Source organism: Lontra canadensis, unplaced genomic scaffold, assembly GCF_010015895.1.
Source record: "Lontra canadensis isolate GAN:19392208 unplaced genomic scaffold, GSC_riverotter_1.0 scaffold30, whole genome shotgun sequence".
NCBI classification, from domain to species: Eukaryota; Metazoa; Chordata; class Mammalia; order Carnivora; family Mustelidae; genus Lontra; species Lontra canadensis.
This window is the reverse complement of record NW_022631024.1, coordinates 18582284-18606044: the sequence shown is the minus strand read 5'-3', so window position 1 is coordinate 18606044 and position 23761 is coordinate 18582284. Positions and strand designations below refer to the sequence as shown.

At 64.8% G+C, this 23761-nt stretch overlaps 2 protein-coding genes across 5 annotated transcripts in view; one reads left to right on the top strand and one right to left on the bottom strand.

The window, feature by feature from the left end:
- Positions 1-366: 366 nt before the first annotated feature.
- On the bottom strand, positions 367-5333 carry SOHLH1 (spermatogenesis and oogenesis specific basic helix-loop-helix 1). Its single transcript, XM_032866403.1, has 8 exons — positions 4615-5333; positions 4198-4338; positions 3613-3760; positions 3110-3231; positions 2929-3026; positions 1676-1862; positions 1134-1204; positions 367-584 (listed from the first exon to the last, which is right to left on the bottom strand). Exons 1-8 carry the CDS (start codon positions 5331-5333, stop codon positions 367-369), a joined length of 1704 nt encoding a protein of 567 aa, XP_032722294.1.
- A 1632-nt stretch (positions 5334-6965) lies between these two features.
- KCNT1 (potassium sodium-activated channel subfamily T member 1) overlaps positions 6966-23761 on the top strand; it is a 60489-nt gene continuing 43693 nt past the window's right edge. For 2 of the 4 annotated variants that reach the window (XM_032866227.1, XM_032866230.1), the window contains exon 1: positions 17056-17198. In XM_032866227.1, the coding sequence (XP_032722118.1) occupies positions 17104-17198 (95 nt within the window). In that variant the 5' untranslated portion in view covers positions 17056-17103. Of the gene's footprint in view, positions 7025-17054; positions 17199-23761 lie in introns of those variants that run through there. The other 2 variants (XM_032866226.1, XM_032866228.1) reach the window with 2 other exon arrangements.

The window sequence follows — 23761 nt, the reverse complement described above, 5'->3', positions numbered from 1 at the left end:
AGGGCATGAGAGGTGAGGTCGCATGCCTGCCTCTGCAGGGAGCCGGCCGGGAGCCCAGAAGTCAGCCCCGGAGCCCTCCCCAGGCTGCAGGGCTATTCACGGACTCTGCCAGGCCAAGAACGGCGCCGAAACAAAGCCCCGGGCAGAGGCCCGCGCTCCAAGCGGAAGCCGTGCCATCTGCCAGTGAGCGAGTGAATGGCGCTGATTACACAGACGCTCCCCAAGTCCCGCTCTCCACAGGACGGCCGCCTTTAATCCCCAGCCTCCCTGGCCGCCGCCCGCCAGCCTCGCCACAGCTCAGCGCAGCTGCCTCCCGAGCCCAAAATAAGCCACGCGGCACCCGACATGGACACGTGCAACACGGGCCTAGCAGGGGAAGAAGTCGGGGAAGATACTGTCCACCTCCTCCCGCAGGGCCAGGCTGGGGCAGCCCGCATCCGAGCCCCATGGCTCCAGGGGACCATCCGGGAGCTCGTGGAGGCCGGGCTCGGGGTCCGTTGGGAAGCCTGGCTCGGCCCTGTCCAGCAGGCTGCTCCTGACCGCACTCCGAGAAGGGGCACGGGCCCCTCTGCCCTCCACGGACCCTGGAAGCAGAAGAGACACATCAGTCTGGGTACCACGGCCGACATGGCAGGATCAAGGTGCAGAAGAGGCCACCCCTCTGTCCTGCCCAGCTTAGGAGCCCCTGACTCCCGAGTGCCACGACACGTAGACGAATCCGCTCCTGCTGGCCGCGCTCAAGACCTGGGAGGACCCATGAGAGCACGACGGGAAACCACGTCCCACACGGCTCATCTCACAGACGTCCTGCTCTCCCGTCCTGATGCCCTCGCAAGGATGCTTAGGGGGAGGGAACACACAGACCCCGAACGGCAGGAGGCGCACAGCCAGCCCCATACACTGTGCTCACACGGGCACTCCACGTGCACACGCGCCACCTTGTACTCCCCACCCGTGACCTCGACGACCACCAGCAGGGAAAACAGGCTCAGAGACAGACAGCAGAACCTCGGTGGCACACAGCAAGGTGAGCCCACTCACACCTCCCCGTGCATCCCAGCCACCTGCCCAGCCCCTCACCCAGACTGGCTGAGACCCTGAGGCATGGCCCAGGCTCACCGCCCCCCACTCACCCAGCCACCAGTCGGGACCAGTGTTCAGCAAGTAGGACACCCCGTCTTCCACATCACATCCCAACACGGGCCTGCGTGGGATCAGAAGACGTCATCGTGAGTGACCCCAGCTGAGCACAACGCCTTAAAGCTCAAGAGCAAACTGCAGCAGCTCCAAAGCGGCTTCAGGTTCAGGAAGAACAGGGCGCCCCTCCCTCCCCACCACACCAAACCTGCCCACCGAGGACAGATGGGCCCATCCCGCCACCCGCTTCTGCTGGTTTCCCTCCAGCCTCTGCCACGCTCCCTTCCCACGCCCCAGCTGGCGCACGCTCACAAAACACAAACTCGTTTACTATCAGCCAAAACACAGACCGGCTAGAAACACGACAACGTTTTTGGAAACGCGTCAGAAAGCCACACTGCGGCGTCTGGCTCAAACGGGCCCGGGCAGCCAGCTGCGGCCAGGACACAGACAGCGAGGTGGGGGGGGGCAGGCAGACTTCCCCGGGGCGGGGGCGGGCAGAGTACCGGCTGCTGCAAAAGCCCACCAGGGCACCCACCTGGTGTCCAGCGTCCCGACAGGGTCGGCCCCGTCCGCCAGGGGCCCTGCCCGGCCCAGGCAGCTCGGAGCCTCTGCACTCACCAGCGGGGAGGGCGGCTGCCACGCGCAGGGAGGCCAGAGCGGGGGCGGCCTCAGGGCCTCGGGAGGACTTGGGCCTGGGGGCTGGGACAGCAGGCTGCAGGGCTCTACGACAGAAGGGAGGTGTAGGGTGGCCTCCCGCAAGCCCTCAGCGCCCGTCCACAGTCCCCCACACAGGGACAGGAGAGCTCAGAAACAGGAGGCAGACAAACGACCCAGAGACAGACACCCGGGGCCGCGGTGCTGGGCAACTGGGGTCAGGGCAGGTTCTCAGAGGAGACGCCCGCTTGGCCTCGGCTCAGCCCTTAGAGCTCAGATACGGAACCCCGCCCCGGCTGCCCACAGTCCCTGCCCCAGCCTCTACCCTAAGATCTCGCTCGCTGCCACGTGACCTCTGCACCCTCACGCCTGCCCTCGGCTCCCAAAGTTCCCCCGAGGCCCCAGCTCCGCCGCCAGCCCCGGAGACAGGCGGTCCCCTCCCCCACTCCATGGGCACATTCGGGCAATCAGAAGGCGCAGCCTTGGCTCCCAAGGCAGTCAAGTGCATGGGGTCTAAACCCCCCGCAGCCATTCACACTCAAGGAGTGACAGACGGCTGGGCTGCAGGGTCCAGCACGAGCCAGACGCAGTCATCGGAAATGCCCTGCGTGCGTGACTGCACAGTAACAGAGGACAGACGCCCTCCCCGTGCAGCCTGTGACTCACACGGCTCCAGAAGACAGGATCAGGAGGGCGCCAAGAAGCCCAGGCTGCAGGGGCTGCTTGAAAGAGCTGGGCACAGCAGTGACCAGCAGCAGGCACGAGGACGGGACCCGGGGACCCCCAGAGGCCCAAAGTAAAGGAGGACCGGGGGCCTGTCCTCGGGGAGCAAAAGCGTGGACGCTATTCCCCAACAAAGGAGGACAACAAGGACTGACGAAAGATAGCCTGTAGCCTAGAAGCCCAGGCACCTCGGCCGCGTCCATGAACCTGTTTGCTGCAGCTGCGAGCACCATGGGGTCCCCGAGGCTCACCCCGACACGTGGGTGTGTCATGATGAGACCACAGTAGGTGCCAAACTTCGTTGAGGAACAGACGCCGCCGTGCCCCGGGCTCAGAAGCCATCCTGCAGCCCAGGCCTGTCCCCTGATGAGGACACCAAACCCATCCGCACTGCGACCTGCTCTCGCTTACCAGGGAGGACTGGCGGCCCCTCCACCACCTCGGCCGCCACCGGCGGGGCCTCGCCCTCAACCGCGCCCGCGGTCCCACAGCTCACAGGAGCCGGTGGCCTAGGTGACAGAAGACAGAGGGAGATCCTGAACGGTCTGCATCTGCTGCCCCATGGGCCCCCCAGCCCCCAGGGGACACTAACACAGTCAGGCCGGAGGCTCCCGCGCCACAGTCTGGGGACCCTGCTGCGCCCACACTCGACAGGGCCTGCGGCAGAACGTCCGTCTGCCGCTCGCGCCACACCTCCCTGGACGGACCCAGAACCTACAACGGAAACAAGCCACGTAAACAAGAACAGCCGAGCAACACACACACACACACACACACACACACACACACAGGAAACGCAGGCCATGGGTCGTCACGGGCTGCCCCGCGGGGGTCTGAGAGGCTCAGCCTGAGCACAGACCACGGCCTGGAAGAGCAGAACGGTGGACGGAGGGGACGTCAGGGACTGGAGCGGGGACCAAGCTTGTTCCCGGGGGCTCCCACCTCACTGGGGGAGACGGTGCACGGATAGCTGGAACCGGCACAAACAGAGAACACCGCCCCACCGCCATCACAGCCACCCTGGCTGCCCCCGGGGGGCGAGATGTCCCCCAGCAGCTCCTCCATGCAGCGTGGCCCGGGCGGAACGCCACTCACGGTGTGCGGCTCCTGGCTGGGAAGCAGGGTGCCGGCAAGCCGAAGGAACTGCACGGACATCTCCAGCACCGAGGCCATGTCCTCCCGCCGGCCATCAAAACGGGGCAGCAGGGCCCGCAGGCGCTCGCAGCTCACCGAGATCCGCTTCCTGCTTCCAGACAAGCCACATGTCCAGCAGCCCACCTGGCCTTGGCCAGCGAGAAGGACCATGGCCACGGGCTCTCCCCTCAGAAGGACCCCGGGCTCACCCCTGGGCGGCTCTCGGAACAAGGTGACCCTTCAAGGCTGTGGGCCACAGGCTACCCAGATCTTTGCACCAGCTCTGGCCAGCCCATCCCTGGACCACCCCTGCTAGAGACCCCAGAGACACACCCTTGAGCCGCCCAGGACTGGGGTCAGAGAGGGGGCTGCCCAGGTAGGCCCTGGGAAGCCCCTCCCTTGGGTTTCCTTGCCACATGCTAACTGCCCGCTGACTGCAGGGCCCCCACATCCCTGGTCCACTGCCCACACCCAGGTCACCAGTCTGATGTCCGCCGCCGCCCCCACCACAAGGCCCCGGCAAGCCCAGGATGGTCCTCCGCCCACCTGCGCTCCCTCTCGCTGAGCACGTTCCTCGGGAGGCCAAGGCTGGAGACGGAGCCGGGGCGCTCGGGGGGCGCCCTGACCAGGCGGGCGGCCTGACCGTAGTCCTCGCTGCAGCCCAGGACGCTGGATGGGGACGAGCCACTGCCCAGGACAGGCAAGAGCGTGGAGCTCCGTGAACCCCGGAAAAGGCTGCCGAGACCCAGGGGCCCTCATGGTCTTCTCTGGGGGCCGCTGGGCGCGGTGGGGGCTGCTGCAGGGCAGGGCCCCCCTTGGCCCGCCGCCCCCCACGAGGCCTGCACAGGGTGCCCGGCCCCAGGCGGTCCCGCCGGATGGGGACCTGCAGCTCAGTTCCCCAGCCCCGCACCCCTGAGCAGAGGCCTTCCGCCTGACCCCTCCACTGCCCCCCCACTTCCTCACCTGCACCCCCCAAGCGCAGCCTCAGGGCCGCAAGACGCCATGAGCGCAGCTGCAGTGACGTAACCGCGCACCCGAGACGCCACGCCCCGCACCACGCATGCGTCAGGCCGGCTCCGCCCACTCACGTGGACCCCTGCCCCACGTGCGGCCCCGCCCCCCCACCCGGGCCCTCCCGCAGAAGCTGCATTGCAGGGGTGTGCGGGCGTGGCCTGGGGGCTCTGGGGCTGGAGTCCACCCGCCTGTGTGCTCCTCCGCCCTCTCCCGGGGAATTGGGGGGGGCGGTCGGGCCGCTCCCACTCCCGCTCAGCTGGGCTTAGCCACCTGCGAGGCCAGGCCTGACCGCAGGGAGCCTGGCTAGGGAGGGGGACGCAGGCGAAGGCTACCCCTACCCCGGGAAGGAGGGCAGGAGGGTAGAGTGGTGTTCTGGACGGGGCGGGTCCCGGCATGTAGGTGGCAGGGAGGACGCCCCCCACGGTGCCGTCGGTGTTGCCTGAGGCGGGGCAGCCACAGATGTGGGGAGAGGAGGAGGAGCTGAGGGTTTCTGGAAGGTTCTGCAGCCAGGAAGCCCGCTGGGGGGTCCCAGAGGAGAGCGGACAGCTGGTCTGAGAACTGCCGTCGGAGATCTGTGCGATCGGGTCGGCCGGGAACGGCTGGAGGACACCCACTGGCCCCGGAGGCCGGCAAGTCTGCAGTGCACCTGTGCCTGTCCCCCGAAACATGTCCCCTTCCCAGGCGCTCCTCCTCGGTGAAGTGCCACCCTCCGCCTTAGGAGCCGGGGGCTCGCGGACCGCGCTCAGCTGCAGCTCTGGATGGCATCTTCCCTCCCTGGGCCTCCCCAGCGCCCCAGCTCCCAGGGCTGGCCGGCCTGCCTCCCCACCCTGCCTCTGGCCGCGCGGGTGCTCTCGGCCTGCCCAGAGCCACTCCCTCAGCTCACTGCCCCGGGGGGAGCTCCGCTCAGAGCCCAAGCCCCGCAGGTCCTTGGAGCGTCCGGTGCCCGAGCGCCAGGCTCTGTCCGCTCCTCTTGCTGCGCCTCCAGGGACGCGGGCAGGCGTTGCTGGAAGGACCGAGCCCCTCCCCCCAGGAGCGAGGAGCCCCATGTACCCTTGGGGGTTTCCAGCATTAAAGCGTGGCTGGGAGGGTTCCGAGCGCCTCGGTGGAGGGCGGGTCCCCGGGTGAGGATGCGCCCACGCGACCGGTCGCTGCGCCGCGGCAGGGGACACGCCCCGCCTGGCGCCCGACCCCCACCCCGGAAAAGACTTTCTTCTGCTCGGAGGGAGAAAAGTGCGGTGCTCCGACCAAGGCAAAGCAGCTTTTCCCTCCGCTCCGGATTCCAGCCGCTGCCGCCGTGCATGCCTCTCCCCGACGGGGCGCGCGTGCCAGGGGGATCGTCCAGGGGGGCGCAGCGAGGGGCGCGCGGCACGGGCCACACCAACCGGACCTTCGTGTTCGACGACGGCAGATGCGCCCGCAGGTACGGCCGACGCGCCTGTCCCGTGGTGGAGGGACCCCAGTCCCCGCTTGCGCCCCCTCCCAGGAGCCTTGCACCCGAGGCCCTTCCCCAGCCCAGAGCCCGACATCCCAGGTCCATCTCCAGGCCCGCGCCTGCGAGCGCCCTACCCCGCCTACCGAGGTGGGGGTCAGGAGCGCTCCAAGCAGGAACCGGCCGCGCCAGAGGGGCACTCACCCCAACGACCCGCAGGTGCCCCGGGCTGGCGTCTGTGTGTCTGCGCTTTCAGCGCGCAGGTGGTCCTGGCGCGGCCACCTTTAGGTGTGGGGCTTCAGCATCTCCCAGGCGCAGGGAGGTGCGCCCCCGCGGGCTGGGGAGCTGGAGCCACGCCGGCCTCCCAGCCGCCCTCCACCGAACCTGGAAGAAGGGCCCTTGGGGTGCATGCCTGCGGGGGTGGTGGCTTTGCGACCCCCAAGTGGGCCATGGCAGAAGGGTACTCCGCAGGAAGCTGGGGTCCAAGGGCCGTCCTTCCAGGAAGGACCCAGACTGGGGTGTGGGAGGGAAGTGCGCTTTTACATCAAAGGCAGGAATCCTGGCTTTTGATTGTTTGATGTTTGGGCTTGTTCTTTCTCTTTTGGGTCCCGATTTGCTCAGCAACGTGAGAGTAGTTCCTGATATAGATTCTAGGTGGCTTGGGAGCCAGTGACGGTCGGCCACCCTTCCCCACGCAGTGTCCCAGGATGCCACGTGTCCTGTGCAGCCAGGTGACTGGCCCAGAGGGCACAGCGCTCCGGGGAGCCCCAGGGAAGGCAGAGTCCCAACAGACCTGCTGGGTTTTTTGTCCCAACCCAAGGAAGGTCATGCTGGGTGGAAAGTCAGGCTGAATGGGGAAAGGGAGATTGAGTGAGGACCCCCAGGAGAAGGTCAGGCTAGATGGAGAGGCCACAGGAGAAGTTAGTCTGGGTAAGGACCACCCCCCACCCCTGCCCAACGAAGGTGAGGCCAGACTGGAGTGGGAGCAGCAAAGGACAAGGCTGCGGGGTTGGGGACACAGGCTTCAGCTGGGAGAAGGAAGACCTTTCTTGGGTGAAATGGGGGCCTGGGTTGGGCAGTTTCCTGCCCCAGGCTTCACAGCAGGGGCAGCTCCAAAGTCCAGGGGCCTGGCTTGGCATTCTCTCCAGACCTTGGGTGAGGCTCTGTCTTGAGAGAAGCTGCGTGATATCGGTAATAGCGCTGTGGTTCTGGGCCAGGGGGGTGGGCGGTTGTGGGTACCCCTGCCTGCTGCTGGCGGGGGCTGGCCCCTAGGCTGTGAGGTCAAGCACGAGAGGTCCTGGGGAGGGCTCTTGGCTTTCTGAGCTACAGGAATCTTTACCTTGGTGCCTGGACCCTGGGTCTAGTCCTGGGAGGTGGGGTCCCAGGCTCCGGCCACCCGTCAGATCAATGGGCACTGCCCTTTTTATCCTCTTCCTCCTCTAAGTGTAGACGTCATTGTCCTGCAGGTAACGATTGTTATGGAAGGGACAGAAGCCTGGGGAGGCCGGTCCTGCCCCTGAGCTGGCCAGTGCTAGCCTTCTGGTCTGAGCCCTGTGGCCTTTCCCAGAACTGCCAATTCCCCTCAGCCCGACCCCTCCCCACTGGGGCTGCCATGGCCTCCTATGGGCCCTGATGGCAGAGGGCGTGGAGAGCCAGGGCTGGTGTCCTGCCAGGGATGGGCCTGGCCAGAGGTCTCGGCCGGCCCTCCAGGCCCATATTAGGGAGCAGTCCCTCCAGGGCAGCAGGAAGTGGCCTAGGCCTGAAGGGAAGGTTCCCAGGACCTGAGGTCCAGTCCAGCTTGGGCCGCGCGAGGGTGGCCTCCCAGCCTAGGGGGCTGGAGGGGGCTTGGGTCTGCCTTCAGCCCTGGGAGTCTGCAGCAGCAGCTCGGAAAGACAGCAGTGAGTGAGGAGACTGAGGTGGGGGTGGCCGCTGGGGGCTGTGCTTCTGTCAGAGGGTGGGTCTGTGGGTGTGACCTGTGTCCTCACGCCCAGCTGCCCCACGGCCGCTAAGTGTGCCAGTCCGTGCGCCCGCCAGCTTGTCTGCCAGTCTGGGTCTGAGTAACCCGCGGGGTGGCCAAGGTCGGCTCTGTGACTGTGATTTCCTCTCCCCACGGAGGGTTAGTGACTAAGTGTGAATTCTTCACCGAGGTTTCTGCTCGGGCTGCCGGAGGAAGCGGGGGTTTGCAGGCTGTTTGGAGGGCTGCCTGCCTTCTCTCCAGACAAGCCCCCGGAGTTGTGCCCTGGGCACGTCTCCCTGAGCGTGTCCGGAGCCTTGTGCGTGAAGGTGCCTGACGGGCGGATGTGTGCGTGCCTGGGTGTGTGTGTGCGTGTCACACGTGCATTGCAGTAGGAGAGTGGGGCCCCTGGAATGTGGAGCGGGGCCCTGCCTGCTGCTGGAGGGGGGGTGGGGTGGGGGAGTCTGGGGGGCGCCCCAAGATGGGTGTTGGCTCAGGAGCAGCCCCGGACGCCGCAGGCGGTCAAGTCGGCTCGGGAGCTCTCGGACCGTGCGTGCGGTGGATGTCCTCCTCCGCACCTTCCCCCGAAATCTTCTTCCCCTGCGGAGCCAGGGGCCTTGCCCAGGAGGTGAGGCTCACAGTAGATGCTGGTGAGTTTAAAATGTTTGCGGGGGATGGAGGCGGGGCCGGGCCGGCTGCCTGGACTGAGTCCCTCGAGAGCCGCTCCGGAGAAGTCTGTGGTGCCGTCCGGACCTTCCACGGGGGGTGTAGTAGACAGTCCGCCGTGTTGTTGCTCTGGGCTGTCCCATGGGGGACAGGGAGGTCTGGAGGCCTCCGGACACGCCAGCCACCCTAGGCAATGGCTCTTGCTGGCCTGTGATATTGCCTGACACACTGACAGCGATCGGGCCAGAGGCCGTTTGCTGGGGACCTCAGCTGGTGCTGGTTTCCTGAAAAGAAGGCTGGCCGCCATGTCCTTGCTAGCGGAGGGGACCCGGAACCTTAGGACTCAGCTCTGGGCTGCTGGGCAGCAGCAGGAAGGGGCCGTGGCCGGGTCCCAAGCAGCATGGAGGCCATGGTGTCCGCTGCCCACACTGTGGCTCAGGCATAGGCGCGAGCATCCTTGTCAGCTCTGCCCCTGCCAAGCCACTGGGGACAGTGCATGGGGACAGAGCACAAGCTCACGTTTCTCCCGAGGGGTCAGGGCGGGAAGCGGGCAGGAGAGCAGGTGGAGCTCGGCCTCTGTGGGGGCGCCCATGACTGCTGCGCTGGGCAGTGCGGGGAGACGGGGGCTCCTGTGGTCTCAGGGCCAGCACTTGAGGACCTGGCGGACCTGGAGGCCCAAAGAGGTCCTCCCTGACCCTGTGGGACACGGGTGTGGCAAGGCTCGGGGAAGTCGACCAACCTGTCTATTCCCCAGCCAAGTGACAGCCAGCTCTCCGGACTGCCCCCGTGGGGACCGTGACCGGAGCTCGGGGTTTGTACCCGCAGTAACGTGACAGCGCCAGGCCGGCAGGGGCCTGGGGCCCAGGAGAGGCTGGCAGCCTGGCATGGAGTCCTTGTGGGAACCCTGAGGGTATTGGTGGGAACGTGACCCTGGAGGCGCTGGCGGGTGTCAGAGGACAGGGAGCCACCCGGCACTGGACTCTCTTGGACGCTGAGAGCACGAGACTCAAAGAGCCGAGGACCTGCCAGGAGTCAGGTGTCACGCGTGGACAGAGTGACAGCCCCACCGGGTTTCTGTCTCATGAGGACACCTCTGCAGGGCAAGGCAGCCTTTCGGGGGCACGCCCCGCGGCCAGCTCTGTGGGCTGAGCAGGGGCCTGGCGGGGACAGATGGGGTAGCCGTGCTCTGGGGGAGCCCCCATGCCCGGCCACGACAGAGGCGAGTTTACGTTCCCCCCTCGGGCTGGCTGTCCTGATGGGTTCCTAAGGGCCCCCCATCCCGTGTGTCCTGCCGGAGGGACAGGTCCTCGGGCACCTTTGGCCAGAGGATGGGACGCGGCTCTCGGGCAGGACCAGCTAAGGGTCGTGGGCACCCAGTGGGGGAGTGCTGGGCCTGGCGATCTGGACACGGACCCACCGCCCATCCTTGAGGGACCAGGAACAAGGACAAGACATGTCCTTGTTGGCGTGTGCCACGGGGGGCTTTCTTAAGAGGTAGGCCCAAGCCCAGCTGGGTGGGCAGGGTGGGGACTACAGATCCCCGTGGCTTCTGAGTGGACGTCGGGCTCCGGGCAGGTCAGTGGCAGGGACGGACCCTGGGCCTAGGCCCGATGCCCTGCATCCCCAGCATGACCAAGTCCTTCCTGCCTGCCCTCCGGGTTAGCTCCGTGCATGGAGAGAGCTACTATGAAGGGTCTGTTCGGGTGACTTTCCAGTTTGAATTCAGCTCAGTGACATGTTCCAAGCTCTCCCTCTGGAACTTGACGCAGGGGGGAGGCAGTGGGGAGCCAGCAATTCGAAGCAAGGAGTCAGAGCCCCGTCCCCTGTGGAGAGAGGGCGCATGCTCCCCAGAGACGCCTGCCCGCCTGCTGCTGAGGAGCTTGAAAGGTTCTGGCTTTTTAATTATCAGCAGAGGAAGCACTTAGCCGTCCGTGGCTGTCCGCTTCCCCGGGCACCATGCCCACTCTCCGCCGCCCCCCGCCCCGATGACGCTGCAGTGACCTCGGGGCTCTCCTGGAAGATGAGCAGGGGTGCGTGGGGCCGTGCTCACACACATACCCATGTGCACGGGCGTACTCACACACGTGTGCTTACATGCGTCTGTGCACACGTCCACGTGAGCACGTCCCCCATCCCCAATGCCTCTGATGGGCGTGGCTCTCCAGGCTCCTTGGGAATTTTGAACTGAGTTTGAACCACAGAGGGACACATCGTAGGAGAGACACCATGTCCCTTAGAGAAACTGACACTCGCCGTGGGCCCTGGGACAGTCCATTAGCACGGTCAGCAATCCGGATCTCTACAACGGCCCTGGGGAGAGGAGTGTTTCCCCAGGACACCCCACGCCCGGTGTGAGGAGCAGGGCACTTCTCCCCAGAGGCCTGCCCAGAGGTGGGTCCAGGACAAGGGCCAGGGGACGGGCGCTCCGGCCTGGGGAAGCCAGGGGCAGGGCCAGTCCTGGCCTCCTGGCCTCTAGCAACAAGCTCATGTGACACAGGCTCCTCGTGTGGCATTGTGGATGGGACGTGGCCTTTCCACCTGCTGCTGCCCCTGAACCAAGGTCACCGCACAGTGGGGACAGTCCGTGCCCACAAGCTGGGTACCCAGAGGAAACGCCCTCTTGTGTAGGCTCTTTGGGACTGGAGTTGTGCTGTCTTCAGTGTGAGACCCCCTGTGAGGGCCACGTCTCCAGGCGGGACAGCCCTGCTGTTCCCTCATAGCCAGGGCATGGCTCCCAGCGGCTCCACTCGTGTCCGCATGGCAGGCCCGGGCACGGGAGCCCGCCCCACGCCCTCCCCATTCTGGACGTTCTTGGACCACACGTGGCCACCGGCATGTGCCCGTGCTGGGCTCTGTCTCCCCGAACGCCAGAGGGGCGGAAAGCTTCTCCAGTGAACGCTGACCACTTTGTGTGTGTTCGTTGACCTGCCACGCACCCGTCCTTCGCCGTTCTGTGCCCGTGTGTCTTTCCTCTGCGACCTGCAGGCGGTCCGGTGGGGGACCTGGTGGGATTGCTGCTGCCGGTGGCGGTGGCTGTCCCTGGAGATCGCGGTTCTGCCCTCCGCTCCGTTTCTCGACGTGCTGTGGTCGTCACGCGTTAGAGGCCTTCTCCACGCCAGATAGCTTTTCCCGGCGTCCTATTCCAGTCTCCTCCATGGGCGGCCGCAAGGTGGGGTCTCGCGCTCGCCGCAGCCCGGGTACCTGCGTTCCAGCGCCTACCCTGCCAGGCCCACGTCCCCATGTCCCGTCACCGCGGTTGGTGTGGGTGGGGAGGGCCACCACGCCCACCACCCCTGCATGTCCCCGGCTCCCTGCCACGTGTCCTTTCTCATGCCAAACCCCAGGGCTCCTGTGGCTGCGGCTTGTGCTGACAGCCGCGAGGCTGGTCTTGGCCCGGGTTGCACGTTTATTTTTCGGTCTGAATTTCGGAAACAGTTTGTCACATTTTGAGAGATTGACCACGTGTGTTGATGGGAACGAGTTGCTGCTTTGTCTGGGGAGCACTCTGCGGACCTGTCGGGAGCATGACCTTCTTGTCCTGCTAGCGACGGCTTCCAGCCGGTGTCCGCGTGCCGGGCTGTCTCCCACGCGGTCCCCTCGGCTCCAGGGGTCCGTGCGGCCACCGTGAGCAGGGTCTGTCCGAGATGCTCGCCACCGTGTTCTTGCTCCTGCTCCCGGCTTGCGGGTGTGCTCAGGTGGGGCTCGGCAGTGAGATGCTCCCGTTTGTTCTAACAGTTCTTGAGTTGATTCTCTCAGGGGTTCTGGGCGTGCTGGCCACACGCCAGGAGACGCGTGCATTTCTTTTCAGCCTTCGTTCTTCTGGCTCTTGTCTTTGTCCCCTGGGCTGGCTCCCGTCGTACCAGGCAGACTGGCATCCCAGGCCACAGGCGCCATGTTGGCCTCGATTGCTGGAAGGTTCCTTTTATTGTTGTTAACTAAGGTGGGGGTGTGTCTTCCTCTGTGGAACGTATCCGTGGGTTTTGGATCTTAACAGATAATTTTTGTGCCTGCCAACGAGATCCAGATGGACTGCGTCCTTGAATTTCTCAGCATAACAAAGTACGTTGCACTTTTTCTAGGTAAACTGAATTTGGGTTTGGTTGTGCGGCGTTAACGGCTCCTCGATCCCCTCGTGGACAGTCGATTCAGGCTGTTTGTACAGCGGGTCCTGAGGGAGCTGGGCTGAAGCCAACGTGGGTCCCGTGCGTGTGGCTTCACGACAGCTTGGGGCCGACCCCGATGGAGGAGCAGAGAAGCTTCCATTGCCTTCCGGGCTCTGGAGCCGTCTGACTGGGGGGGGCAGAAACAGCGCGTAAGACCGTTAGGGCCTGGTGCCTTTGGTGGGAGGAGCAGGTCTTTAACCCTTTACCTTCCGTAGTCCTGCCGACTGACTCCTTGAGCACCAAAGGGGCCAATGCAAGCAGGACAGAGAAGCAGGACTTCCTGGCTCTCGGGTCTTCCCCTCGCCACCCAAAGGCAGTAAGCACGTCTGCTGGTAGCAGGAGGCTCCGGCATCAGGCCAGCCTGGCTTCTCTCCCCCGTGGCCTATTCCTGAGCTTCAGGTCCTTGGGCTCCATGAGCTCATGGGTCCTCACCTCAGAGGAGAGGTGCTGTGAGTCCTGGCTCTGTGCTCTTTGTTTCCGGGACTCCGTGCCACCCTGCCGGGCTGCCGAGGCTCTCCTCCCGCAGGGTTGGGGGTTTGGGGAGCAGGAAAGCGCACGCATGGAACTCAACTGTGTGTCAGGCTGTATGCATCCTTTCCTGTCCTCGGCCTCTCTGCCTGGGGTCGGCATCACAAATCCCAGCTCCCCAGAGGGGCCTCCAGCTGACCTGGAAATGGCAGGATGGGGTGTTGGCCACCCCAGGAACCTGACGCTTGGGGTCGGAACCTTTATCCATGGGAACTTGGCCAGACACTGCCCAGCCAGCCTGGAATTAGACACTGATGCAGATGAAGCCGTCCTGTGCCAGGGTTACGCCGTATGTGTCACACTCACCTCCTTCTTACCCCTTTACAACCAGCCTGGGAGGATGGAGGCACTCTCACTTATAAATGAGGAAGCTGCGGCTCAGAGAGGGGCAGTGACTCCACTGGGGCTGCCCAGCATGAACTGAAGGGATAGGCCTGAGCCTTGCTCGAGCCCTCTGACCCCTCTGCTGCTGCCTGGGCCTCATGCTTGGTGCCCACGGGCCCTGAGAGTCTCCAGGAGGAGCACTCTACCCTGGCTCCAAGGGTTGGCAGGTCCCACAGAGGGGGCTCCCAGGCTTGTCCTGAGGGCATGTGAGGGCTGGGGAGATGGGAGCCTTCCTTGGGCCGCCAGAGCACACGGTGCTTGTAGAAATCAGCGGTCCTCCGGTGCGGCCACGTCACAGGAGACGTAAAGACAGCAGGCACAGTCCCACATCACAGGAGACGTAAAGACAACGGGCACAGTCGTGGACTTCCCAGGCTTCCTCCCTAGGCCCCTCAGGTCAGGCGGGGAAAGGGAGCAGGAAGGGGGCAGTGGACACTGTGTCTGGGCAGCCAAGCCAGGGTCCTGTCCCTGCCCCACCCAGACCACCTCAGCCGCGGCAGGGATGGGACAGCATGCCTCCCGGGTGCCTAGAAGCTCTCAGGGACACGTGCCTTGGGGCTTGGGGAGAGGTCTCTACCAGACCCCAGTGCCTCAGGGAGCATGGCTCAGCCATGGGCCACTTTCCAGGAGACCCCAGGGGCCCCAGCCCTCAGCTAGCACAACAAACAGTCCTGGGCTTTCGGCTCTGCTGGAGGAACAAGGCAGGGTGCCAGGAGGCCTGTGGGGTGCCCGTGTACTGACTCCAGTGTCCTTTGTCCCAGCGGCACCATCGGGGATGAAGGCAACACACCCTCACCCACCCCACGAGTGGGAGGCCAGGCCTGCCAGCTCCTGGTGTGCTTCCTGCCCCCCCCCCCCCCCCCCCCCCACCGGGGTTCCCCCCCCCCCGAACTCTTCAGCAGACTCTGCAGGTCTGGGCCTTGAGGTTAGGAGAGATGGAGGACCCAAAGCAGCTCAAGCCTGGGAAGGAATCAGGGGCAGCCCTGCCCGGGGAGCTGGCAGTCTCTCGGGGTTCTGCCACTGAAGGAGGCTTTCAGCAAGAGAGGAGCCAAACAGAAATTACAGCCCCCAGGCTCTGCCCTCCTGCCTGCCTGCACCTCCCCACAGCCCAGCCAGCATGTGACTAAGGAAAAACACGCAGCCACACTGATGCAATTAGGAAAATGTTGTTTTTCAAACATTGCCAGATCCTCGGGGTTGACCCTGTAACCTGGGAAAATAGCGCACGGGTGTGTCGGGGCTGCGCCTGCCACTTGCAGCTTTGGCCTAAGAGTGCTCCGAGTCCTTGAGAAGCTCTGAGACCTGTGGGATGGGGGTGCCGAGACACCCCTGTTGCGTGTTCAGGGCACAGGGAATGTGGGATGAGCCCTTGCTGGGGGCTCAGGGAATGTGCCTGACCCTCTGGGTTTGAGGAAGGAGAGGAGGGCTTCTAGGCGCCCGCCTGCCTGCCTGAGAGGATCTCGTGCTCCAGGTGAGTGCCCCTCAACCCCACAGCCGCTCCCAGCCTCTGGGCACAGCCTGCCCTCAATTTTCCAGCTCGGGGAACAGAGTGTGGTCAGCAGACTCCTGTGCCTGCCTGCATCCTCCTGCCACCCTCCTGCCAGCCCAGCTTTAGACTGGGGAACAGGGCTGCTAAAGTGGAGGGTACTGTCCCCAGCTCCTTCTGCTCTCCCTGGAGCAGCTTAGAAGGGGCCCAGGGTCCAGGAGACCCAGCCCAGGGCCCCCCTACTCTAAAGAATCAGAGCTGTGGTGTGGCCCTCCTCGGGGTCTTCGCTCTTCCAGGAGCCTGGGGAGGGTGAGCCCGGCAGGTAGAGGCTGCAAGGGAAGGAGTCCTGCTTTCTCCCAAACACCCCACCATGGGCTGTCTGGGAAGCAACACCAAGGGGTGACCTGGGGCTGGACTGCCCTGGAAGGTCTGCCGATGCCAGAGGACCGGGAGTCCAGGGTGAGGTCGGGAGCCTGGGTCCCTGTTTGCACATCTGTGCCACGGAGGCATCCCATTAAGATGTGCAGCTGTCCTACTGGGCCAGGAGCCCCTGAGCTGTTCTGAGGTTATGGGCTCAAGGGTGGTTAGTGACCCTCTCGCCTGGAGAGCAGAGAGGGCGCGTGAGCCTTGGGAGCTGCTGCCCCAGAAGGCCAGGAGCCTGGGGGTGGCTGCTGGCATGTGCCCACACTTCTATTACAGATAACTAGCCAAAACTCTCTCCAGTGTGGTGATGGGGGCGGACGGGGTAGGGGCAGGAGCCCCGAAAGACGCTTGCAACTCCAGGGAGCCTCTTGGCTTACCTAGTCTGGCCCCAAACCCCCTGTGCCAGCATGGTCGAGTCTCTTCCACTCAGGTGATGGGGGCAGGGGGCTCTGTGGTCTCTGAATCCTGTGGACACCGCCAAGGGCAATTCAGCCCTCCCCAAGTGACACCCCACTCCTAGGCTCTGATCTGAGACAAGCCCCTTGGCCCCAGGGAGGCCAAGAACAAGGTCCTCTCTTAAGTCTTCTGGTCAGGCGCTCCCCCTCCCCAGGAGCCTGAGGTTCTGGGAGGAGGTCTCTGGGTCAAAGACGGGTGTTCTGGACCTGGAGGAAAACTGAGCAGACAGCCTTAGCAGCAAGGATTATGGAGGGGGCTGCTGGGCGGGCTTCATGACCCTGAACTGGACTTGACAAACCTCTCCCTGTGTGCTTTGGAGTGAGCCCCTGACAGGTGCTGTGCGTTCCAGTGGCCACAGTCCTGGTGGGTAGGGTGGAGTGGGGGGGGGGGGGGCGGCTGGTGTGGGTGACAGGGGCCTGCAGAAGGCAGGGCTGGGGAGGGGGACTGGGGGTGCAGGTGGGGTGAGAGCTGCTGTGGACTGACCAGGCAGGGGTCTTTGGAAGGGGAGGGGGATGCACAGGGGAAGGGAATGCAGGGGGGAGGGGTGGTGGGTCCAGGGAGGGGGAGGGTTGTGCGTGGCTGACCCAGCAGGCAGGGGCTTGCAGGGGGCGGGGGGTGGGGTCAGGTGGGCGGGGTCAGGTGGGCAGGCTGGGGCTGCATGAAGCTGACCTCGTTCGAGTGGAGGGGCTACTTGGGGGATGTGGGCCGGGGCCGCTCTCCCGCTGACCCCGCAGGCAGACGTGTGTGGGAGACGGGGGTGGGGTGGGGGTACTTGGGGATGCAGACCGCGGATGGCTCTGCTGACCCTGCGGGCGGGGGTCTGCGGGAGGCGGAGCCGGGGGGGGGGGGCGCGGGCGCGGCGCGGGCGCGGGCTGAGGGGGCGCTGGCGTGTGCCCGCAGGCAGCCGGGCGGCGGGGACGGCGAGCGCCCGGACACCGGCAGCTTCAAGATGAGCGACCTGGACACGGAGGTGCTGCCCTTGCCGCCGCGGTACCGCTTCCGGGACCTGCTGCTGGGAGACCCGTCCTTCCAGAACGACGACAGGTAGGGGCGGGGGTCGCCGTGCGCTCGGAGCTGTCCGCGGTGCTGAAGGCCGGTGCGCCGCCCGCTGCCCTTCAACTTTCCCGGGTTTCCCGGGCTTCCCGGCTTCCGGGCGGGGAAGTTTCGGTGGGGGCTGGGCGAGGGGGGCGCGCATCTTCCTGCAGGGGGCCCGGGGGATGGGACGGGGAGCTCTGTACTGGGGAGTCCTCCCAAAGACCGCCCCCGGCCTGGCCTCCCCGCTGCGCGTGCCTGCCCCCAGCCCCACTCCAAGCCCGGCTGACTTGGGGGACAAGGCCAGGGCCAGAAGGAAGCCGGCGGCGAGCCCGGGAGTCTGGCTGAAGGCCGGTGTTCTCCAGACTCTGGCTGCGGCCGTTTATTCTTAGGTAAGGGAGCTTCTTTCAAGCTCCTGCCGTGGTCCATTAGGGAGGGTGAGCACGGTTCCTCACCTTCAAGTCTCCTGGCTGGAGAAAACCAACATGAGTCTTTCGGTAAGAGACCCACAGAACCAGCTCTTGGGAATAATTCATACACCAGGAGAGCTGGCAGGAAGCTGGAAGAAATGTTGCTTTTCTCTGCCTTTTCCCCAAATAGCTGTCTTGGGTAAACACCCGGCACTTAAGCTCCGTCAGCCTCAAGGGAGGCGCTTTTCCACCCGCCTTCTCTGCAAGCGCAGGGACTCAGCGGCAGAGCCTGCAGGGCTGGGGAAGGAGCTGGCTCTCCTTGCTGTGTGTGCCAAGCCGCCCTCCATGGCCCTGGGGCACCTGCAGGTCCCTCCCCGCCCAGCCCGGGACCAGCTGGGCGAGGTCCAGTGTCCCTCCCACGGTGCAGCCTTTGGCGTCAGCACCTAGCGCACACGAGTCGAAAGGGTCGGACGCAGACTGAGCCCCTGGGATGATCGTTTGCTGAAGCTGACCTGGGAAAAGTCAGATTTGTGAACAAGGTCAGTGTGTAAAGACGGTGAGGAGCTGCCAAAGCATGTGGAAAGGGGTTTTAAGACCGCTGTGCCCACCGCCGGAAGCAGAGCATCCCACCAGACCCCAGCACATCTGCTTGCATTCTCATCGGGAGGAGAGCCGAGCTGACCCCGTCTGCCCACTTACCGTCAAGGTCGAGAGTTCAGTAGACGGGCTTCCCGCTCCTTAGTTCCTCTTGTGGGACTGAAGGTTGTAATGACAAGCCCACCCAAGAGCACACACAGGGAAAGTTTCACATCCCTCTCTGGGGAGACAGAGGGGTCAGGAGAACTCTGCCTGTGGCCAGGGCGCTCCTGCCCTCCTGGAATGCAGAGCTGGACCTGCATTCTCAGCATCTTCCTAGGGCAGCACCAGCCCCTCAGCACCTGCTTCCCTGGGACTCCGTTAAATCTTGAGAACAGCAGCCCCAGAGATTTTTTCCAACGTGGGAAGGAATGGCGTCTGTCGCCCGGAGAAGGCCGGGGGCCTCTGGCTGCGTCGGTAAATGCCAGTGTCTGCGGTTGGCATAATTTAAGCCACACATCCCTCTGCTTTCAGGAGTGGATGGCAGAGGTCTTCTCCCTGCTTGCCCCAGAGAGGAGGCACAGGGCCTCGGTGGATGTGGCTGGCCCTTGGAGGGTCCATGGGGCTCCTGGGTGGGGAGGGGGCCACTGGTTTGCACCTCTCCTGCTGGGTTCCAGGTGATGCTACCCCTGCTTGCTTGGGGACCAGAGGGGAGCCTGGGAGGTGCGGTGTTGGCTGCCCAGGGTTCCAGGAGCAGCCAGCTGGGGTGGGGGGCGCTGAGGAATGGGCACGGTGGGGACCTGGAGGGATCTTTCCTCTGCCCCCTGCCAGCCACTGTGCCAGGAACACAGTGAGAAGAGCTTTGTTTTCAAACTTTTTGGTTCAGGTGTGGCCTTGTCCCTCTCGTGAACCCCTCATGCTCACAGGCTGTGCTCCCCTAGGTCTTACTGGGGCCAGGGTTGTGTTTGGAGGTGGGGTGGCTGAGACCAGCTGAGAGCCCCATCCGTCAGGATTCACAAGCAGGGAGGCCCAGCCTGGGTCCTGGGTCGGAGCTGACAGTCCTAGCTCAGGGAGGAGGAGCCAGGGAAGCCGGGCTGTTGGAGGCCACTTCCTGGATGCCTGTGACATGGGCCCCTAGAGTTTCTACCTCTGTCCCTTTCTCGTCCTCAGTGCCTATGTCCCCTCCCCCATCACTGATTCCCAAGGTGGAGGATGGAGGCAGGCTTCTGCCCGGCCCGGCAGGTCCCCTTCTGCATGTATAGAAACCTTGTCAGGGTGTTTCCGGGGGCAGGGGCCTGGCATGGGGTTCTGGGGCTGCAGGCTGTCCCCCAGCACCATGAGGCTGGGGGCTCTGGCGGACCCCACCCAGAATTATCCTGGAGCCCTTTCCCTCCCCCCAGCCCTCCACCTGCAGCCCCCAGGCCCCAGAGCAGGCTCTGTGGGGTGAGCTGTGATTTTCTGCCCTGACTCTTGGCAGGCTGCGAGTGGGCAGGAAGGGCTGTGGGCTTCCTGCTCTCCGGAGAGATAAAGCCACCAGCAGTGAGTCACTGCAGCCTCACGCGCTATGGCCTTGGAGGGAGGGAGGGACTCAGCCCACATGGGTCAGGGAGGCTGCTTCGGCCTCTCCTGGGGGGGTAGGGGGAGCCTGGTGGGGGGGGAGGGCAGAGCCAGAGCTCACAAAACTTCCAGGGACCAGCTGAGGTCTCGGGGTGACCTTCACCACTGCCTGCAGGGCCAGGTCTTGAGGTCCTCGAGAGCAGGACTCTGCAGAAGTGCCGCTGGGCCAGGCCAGGCCTGGGGCTTGGGACTCCCCGATCCGCTTCCTGCTCCCTAACCCCCCCCCAGTTCTGCAGCTGACCCTCCCACGCACCTGACACCTGAGCACGTGGCACTAGCATCCTGGGGGATAGACTTAGGGATCTGAGTGCTTCACAGCTGGGGGCCACAGGAAGGGGTGATGACAGCCCCAGTCACCCCGCAAACAGCACTGTGATGAGATAGCAACATGGTTGGGGGCTTTTGTCATCATAAGTGTTTCTCTGCCTCCTGTCCTGGAACACAGATGAGAGGCTTTCCGCCCTGCCCACCCCCAGGCTCAGGGAGATGCAGGTGGGCTCTGTCCCCTGAGGTACAGGGGGACACGGGGACACCACCGCCTTGTCCCCACGAGGAGAACTGTGGAAAGGGCTGGGGTAGGGAGAGCCTCAGGTGAAGGCAAAGGGCCTGGCATGTGGCCACCTCCTAGCCTGCGTGTCCCTGATCAGCTGCTTTCCACAGCTGCCTTCCAGGCCGGAACCCAGCCTGTGGGGTGGGGGGGGTGCAGCTGGAGGCAGTGTCAGCAGGGGGGGCACCAGGCTGCTGCAGGAAGGACGAAGAGGCCAGGACTCCAGGGGACCCCACTGGGCTGTTGGTCTCTGCTCCTCTGACAACAGAGGAGGGAGCTGGACTTGCTTCTCTGGAGTCGAGCAATGCCAAATATTATTTCACACAACAAACTGGGAAGTGGGAAGACAGGCAGTCCTGCGCTGCTGGAGCCTGGGGTGGGGTGCGGGGGCTCGAGCACAGACCCCTTCCCGCCCTACGGCAGGGTGATTGACAGTCGGGGCTCCCGGGGCAAGAACTCCCCAGCTCTTGGTCCACTGGGGACCCTCAAACCCAGGTTTTGGGTGTGGAGAGGAGCAGGCAGGGCTGGGGTCCCTGCAGGAGGCGTGCCCCTTCCCCTCCGCTGAGCAGAACGGGCTCAGGCCCCCGCAGCAGCGGGATCAGAGCCACTCAGCTGTAACTGTTAGTAAGTGGACGTTGCTGAGCCCCACGGGAGAGGCCGCCAGCGCAGGCGGATCTCAGTGTGGCCGGGTCAGAACCGCCCCAGGCTGCTCCCTTCCCCTCCCTCTCTTCCCGCCCCCCGCTTTCTCTCCCCGGGGCTCCAGCAGATGCACAGGCTTCAGAGCGGGACACTGTCCCTGTTCACCGGCACAGGACCCAGGACCCTCCCGAGAGCCCAGGCGGGCAAACACCACCGGGGATCTCTGCTCTGGAGGGGGTCCGGGGAGGATTGGGGTCCGTGAGGGAGGCCGTGGGGACAGCAGGCTAGCCCGAGTTTTGCACGTGGGGGTTCCCTGCGGGTGATGAACACAGAGGGCCCTGTCACAGTAGAGGAGGACGAAGGACCGTGGACGTGCCCCCGCCCATGCCGGCCAGGCTGAAGGGGCGGCTGGCTTGGCACCAGAGGAGCTGACTGCTTCGTGCCGGGTCCTTCCTGCGTGGGGCTGCCAGGCTCAGACCTCCTGGGGGCCTGCCTCCTCCTCTGTGCCGTGACCCATGGGCAGGGCTGGACTGGTGGCTCCATAGTCAGGGTGGGACAAGGTGGGACCCCCGCTCTGCCCCGGCACCTGCTCCTTGCCCTGCCCCAGCTGGCGGCCTGGGTTCACTGCAAACATGCAGACTTCGGAGGACGCGCCAGCCGGGGAAACGGCCAGGGCCCAGGCTGGCGGGGCCCAGGCAGGGAGGATTCTTGCCACCTTCAGGACCTGCACAGTAGGACTGGGTGGGCTCTGGGCAGGGGGGACATGGGGCTAAAGCCAAACCCCTCAGCTCCCCCCAGAGACTCCGTTCAACCAGCACAGCCATTCCTGCAGAGCCCGTCACCCCCGGGAGCAGCTGTTCCTGCCCCCGGGCGCCTGCCTGCTGCCCACCGGCCTCTCTGACAGACCCCCAGTCTTCCTCCCTCGCTCCCTGGCTCTGACCTGAAATCCCTGTGCCCCCAGCTGCCCGCCGCACTTCCATCCCGCCTGAGCCCCAAGGCCCACTGGGCCACGCGCGGTCTGGGCAGCTTCTGGCTTCGCTCTGTCGGGCCGTGGCCCGCGCACTGGCATGCGGCCCCGGGGGGCTGCTCCAGGGACGCGTCCGTCTGGGGCTTGCTGCGGTGCTGCTGCGCGATCCAACCAAGGAAGAGCCAGTGGCGGGGCCAGGTTCGGGTCAATTCTCGGAGCTTTAAGGACCTCTAAGGGAGTAAAATTTGTGATTTTTTTCCACTCACCTTCCCGGTCCGAGGCTCATCGCTGCGCCTGCCCCACAGCACTGTGAGTGGGCTGGGGCTATCGGATTCCATTCCCCGTGTCACCTGGGGTCCCCCACAGGGAACAAGGGCCTGAGTGGTGGTGGCGGGGGGGGGAGGTAGAGAGAAGGGCGGGTGACCCCTGTGGAGGCCAGGCTCCTGGGGGCAGGTCGTGCCTTTCTCCAAGTGGGGGTTCTGGGGACTGGGGCCCCCCAGCCTGAGAAGGTGAGCAGCAGGCAGACGGAGAGTAAAGCGACAACAGGGAGGGACAGGACGGGGAGGGGCACAGACCCACGTGTGCCGAGACAGGTCAGCTGGGCTCTGGGCCCTGTATGTGTGTTTGTGGACTGGGCACGCCGCTCTGTCTTCTGGGTGCTGGGGGAGTGGTGGGCCTCAGTCCATGTGCCGGCTGTCCTGGGGCCCCTGCTCACGCCCTGGAGGTGTCTCAGAGTCCCCAAGATAGGGACTTGGGTGTCCCCCAGGAGCCGTGCTCCCCATCCTGCCGTTGGGCTGTGCCAGCTCTAAGCCCACATTGGGAGACATGTGTGCGTGACTCAGAGTTCGCTTCCTCCCAAATTAGTGTGAAGCGCAGCATGGACCCCCCATGAGGGGCACCAGCATTCTCCAGGGGCTCCAAAACCATGATCGGTTTTGGTTTCAAACTGTAGCTCCCGTTAGCGCCTGTTGGGCTCCCCGTGATGGCCGTTTACCGCTGTAGCTATGTTGTGGGGGGACCGTCGCGCCGTGCAAGCGTCTGGAACAGCGCAGGGAGGCGGCAGGGCTCGGGCCGTGCTGCAGTCAGCTCTGGCTGTGTAACAAAACGGCCTAGACCAGGCAGCTGAAGCAAGAGATGCTGACGTCTCCGTCGCAACGGGAGGTCCAAGGGCACAGAGCCAGCACGGTGGGTCCGGCTGACGGCCTCTTCCCGGTTTACAGCCGCCTTCTTGTTGTGTCTTCATGTGGTGGAGAGAGAGAGGGAGCACTGGGACCTTAGCAAACCCTAATCACCCCCCAGGGATGCCTCCCAGCAGCATCCCACCGGGAGCTGGGCCTTCAGCATACAAAGTTGCAGGCTTGGCGGAGGAGTTAACGCTACAAGAGAAACGGCAGGTGCCAGGTGGCCCTTCCCTCCATGGGGTTAAGCTCTGCTTTGACTTCACAGTCCTTAAGCTCCGAGGGCGTCCCAGGAGAGACTGGAGAGAGAGGCTGTGTGGAGCCTCCCGTGTCCCCTCCAGGCTGGGCGTGCACGCAGCGAAGGGCCCTGTCCAGGGTTCCAAGGCTGACTGGGGGCGCTTCGGGAAGGGTGGGCTGCAGAGAGTACCCCAGACCCTTAACAGTGCTTGCAACGAGCCCCCCGCCCCAGCCCCAGCACGCATGCTTACACAGAGCCTGTGCACACGATCTTTTTTGGAAATAGGACCTTTGCAGCTGTGATCAAGGTAAAGCTCTCAAGGTGAGATGATTCTAGGTTAGGGTGGGTGCTGAGCCCCGTGACCGATGTCCCTAGAGAAGAGAGGACAAGGGCAGAGGTTGCA

Coding starts and splice junctions, on each gene's coding strand:
- SOHLH1 (XM_032866403.1), bottom strand. CDS start 5,333: ATGTTTCGGGGGACAGGCACAGGTGCACTGCAGACTTGCCGGCCTCCG. Junction 1,863..2,928: donor GGGGCCGCCAGTCCTCCCTG/GTAAGCGAGAGC, acceptor CTTCTGTCGTAG/AGCCCTGCAGCCTGCTGTCC. Junction 1,205..1,675: donor GTCGGGACGCTGGACACCAG/GTGGGTGCCCTG, acceptor GATCCCACGCAG/GCCCGTGTTGGGATGTGATG.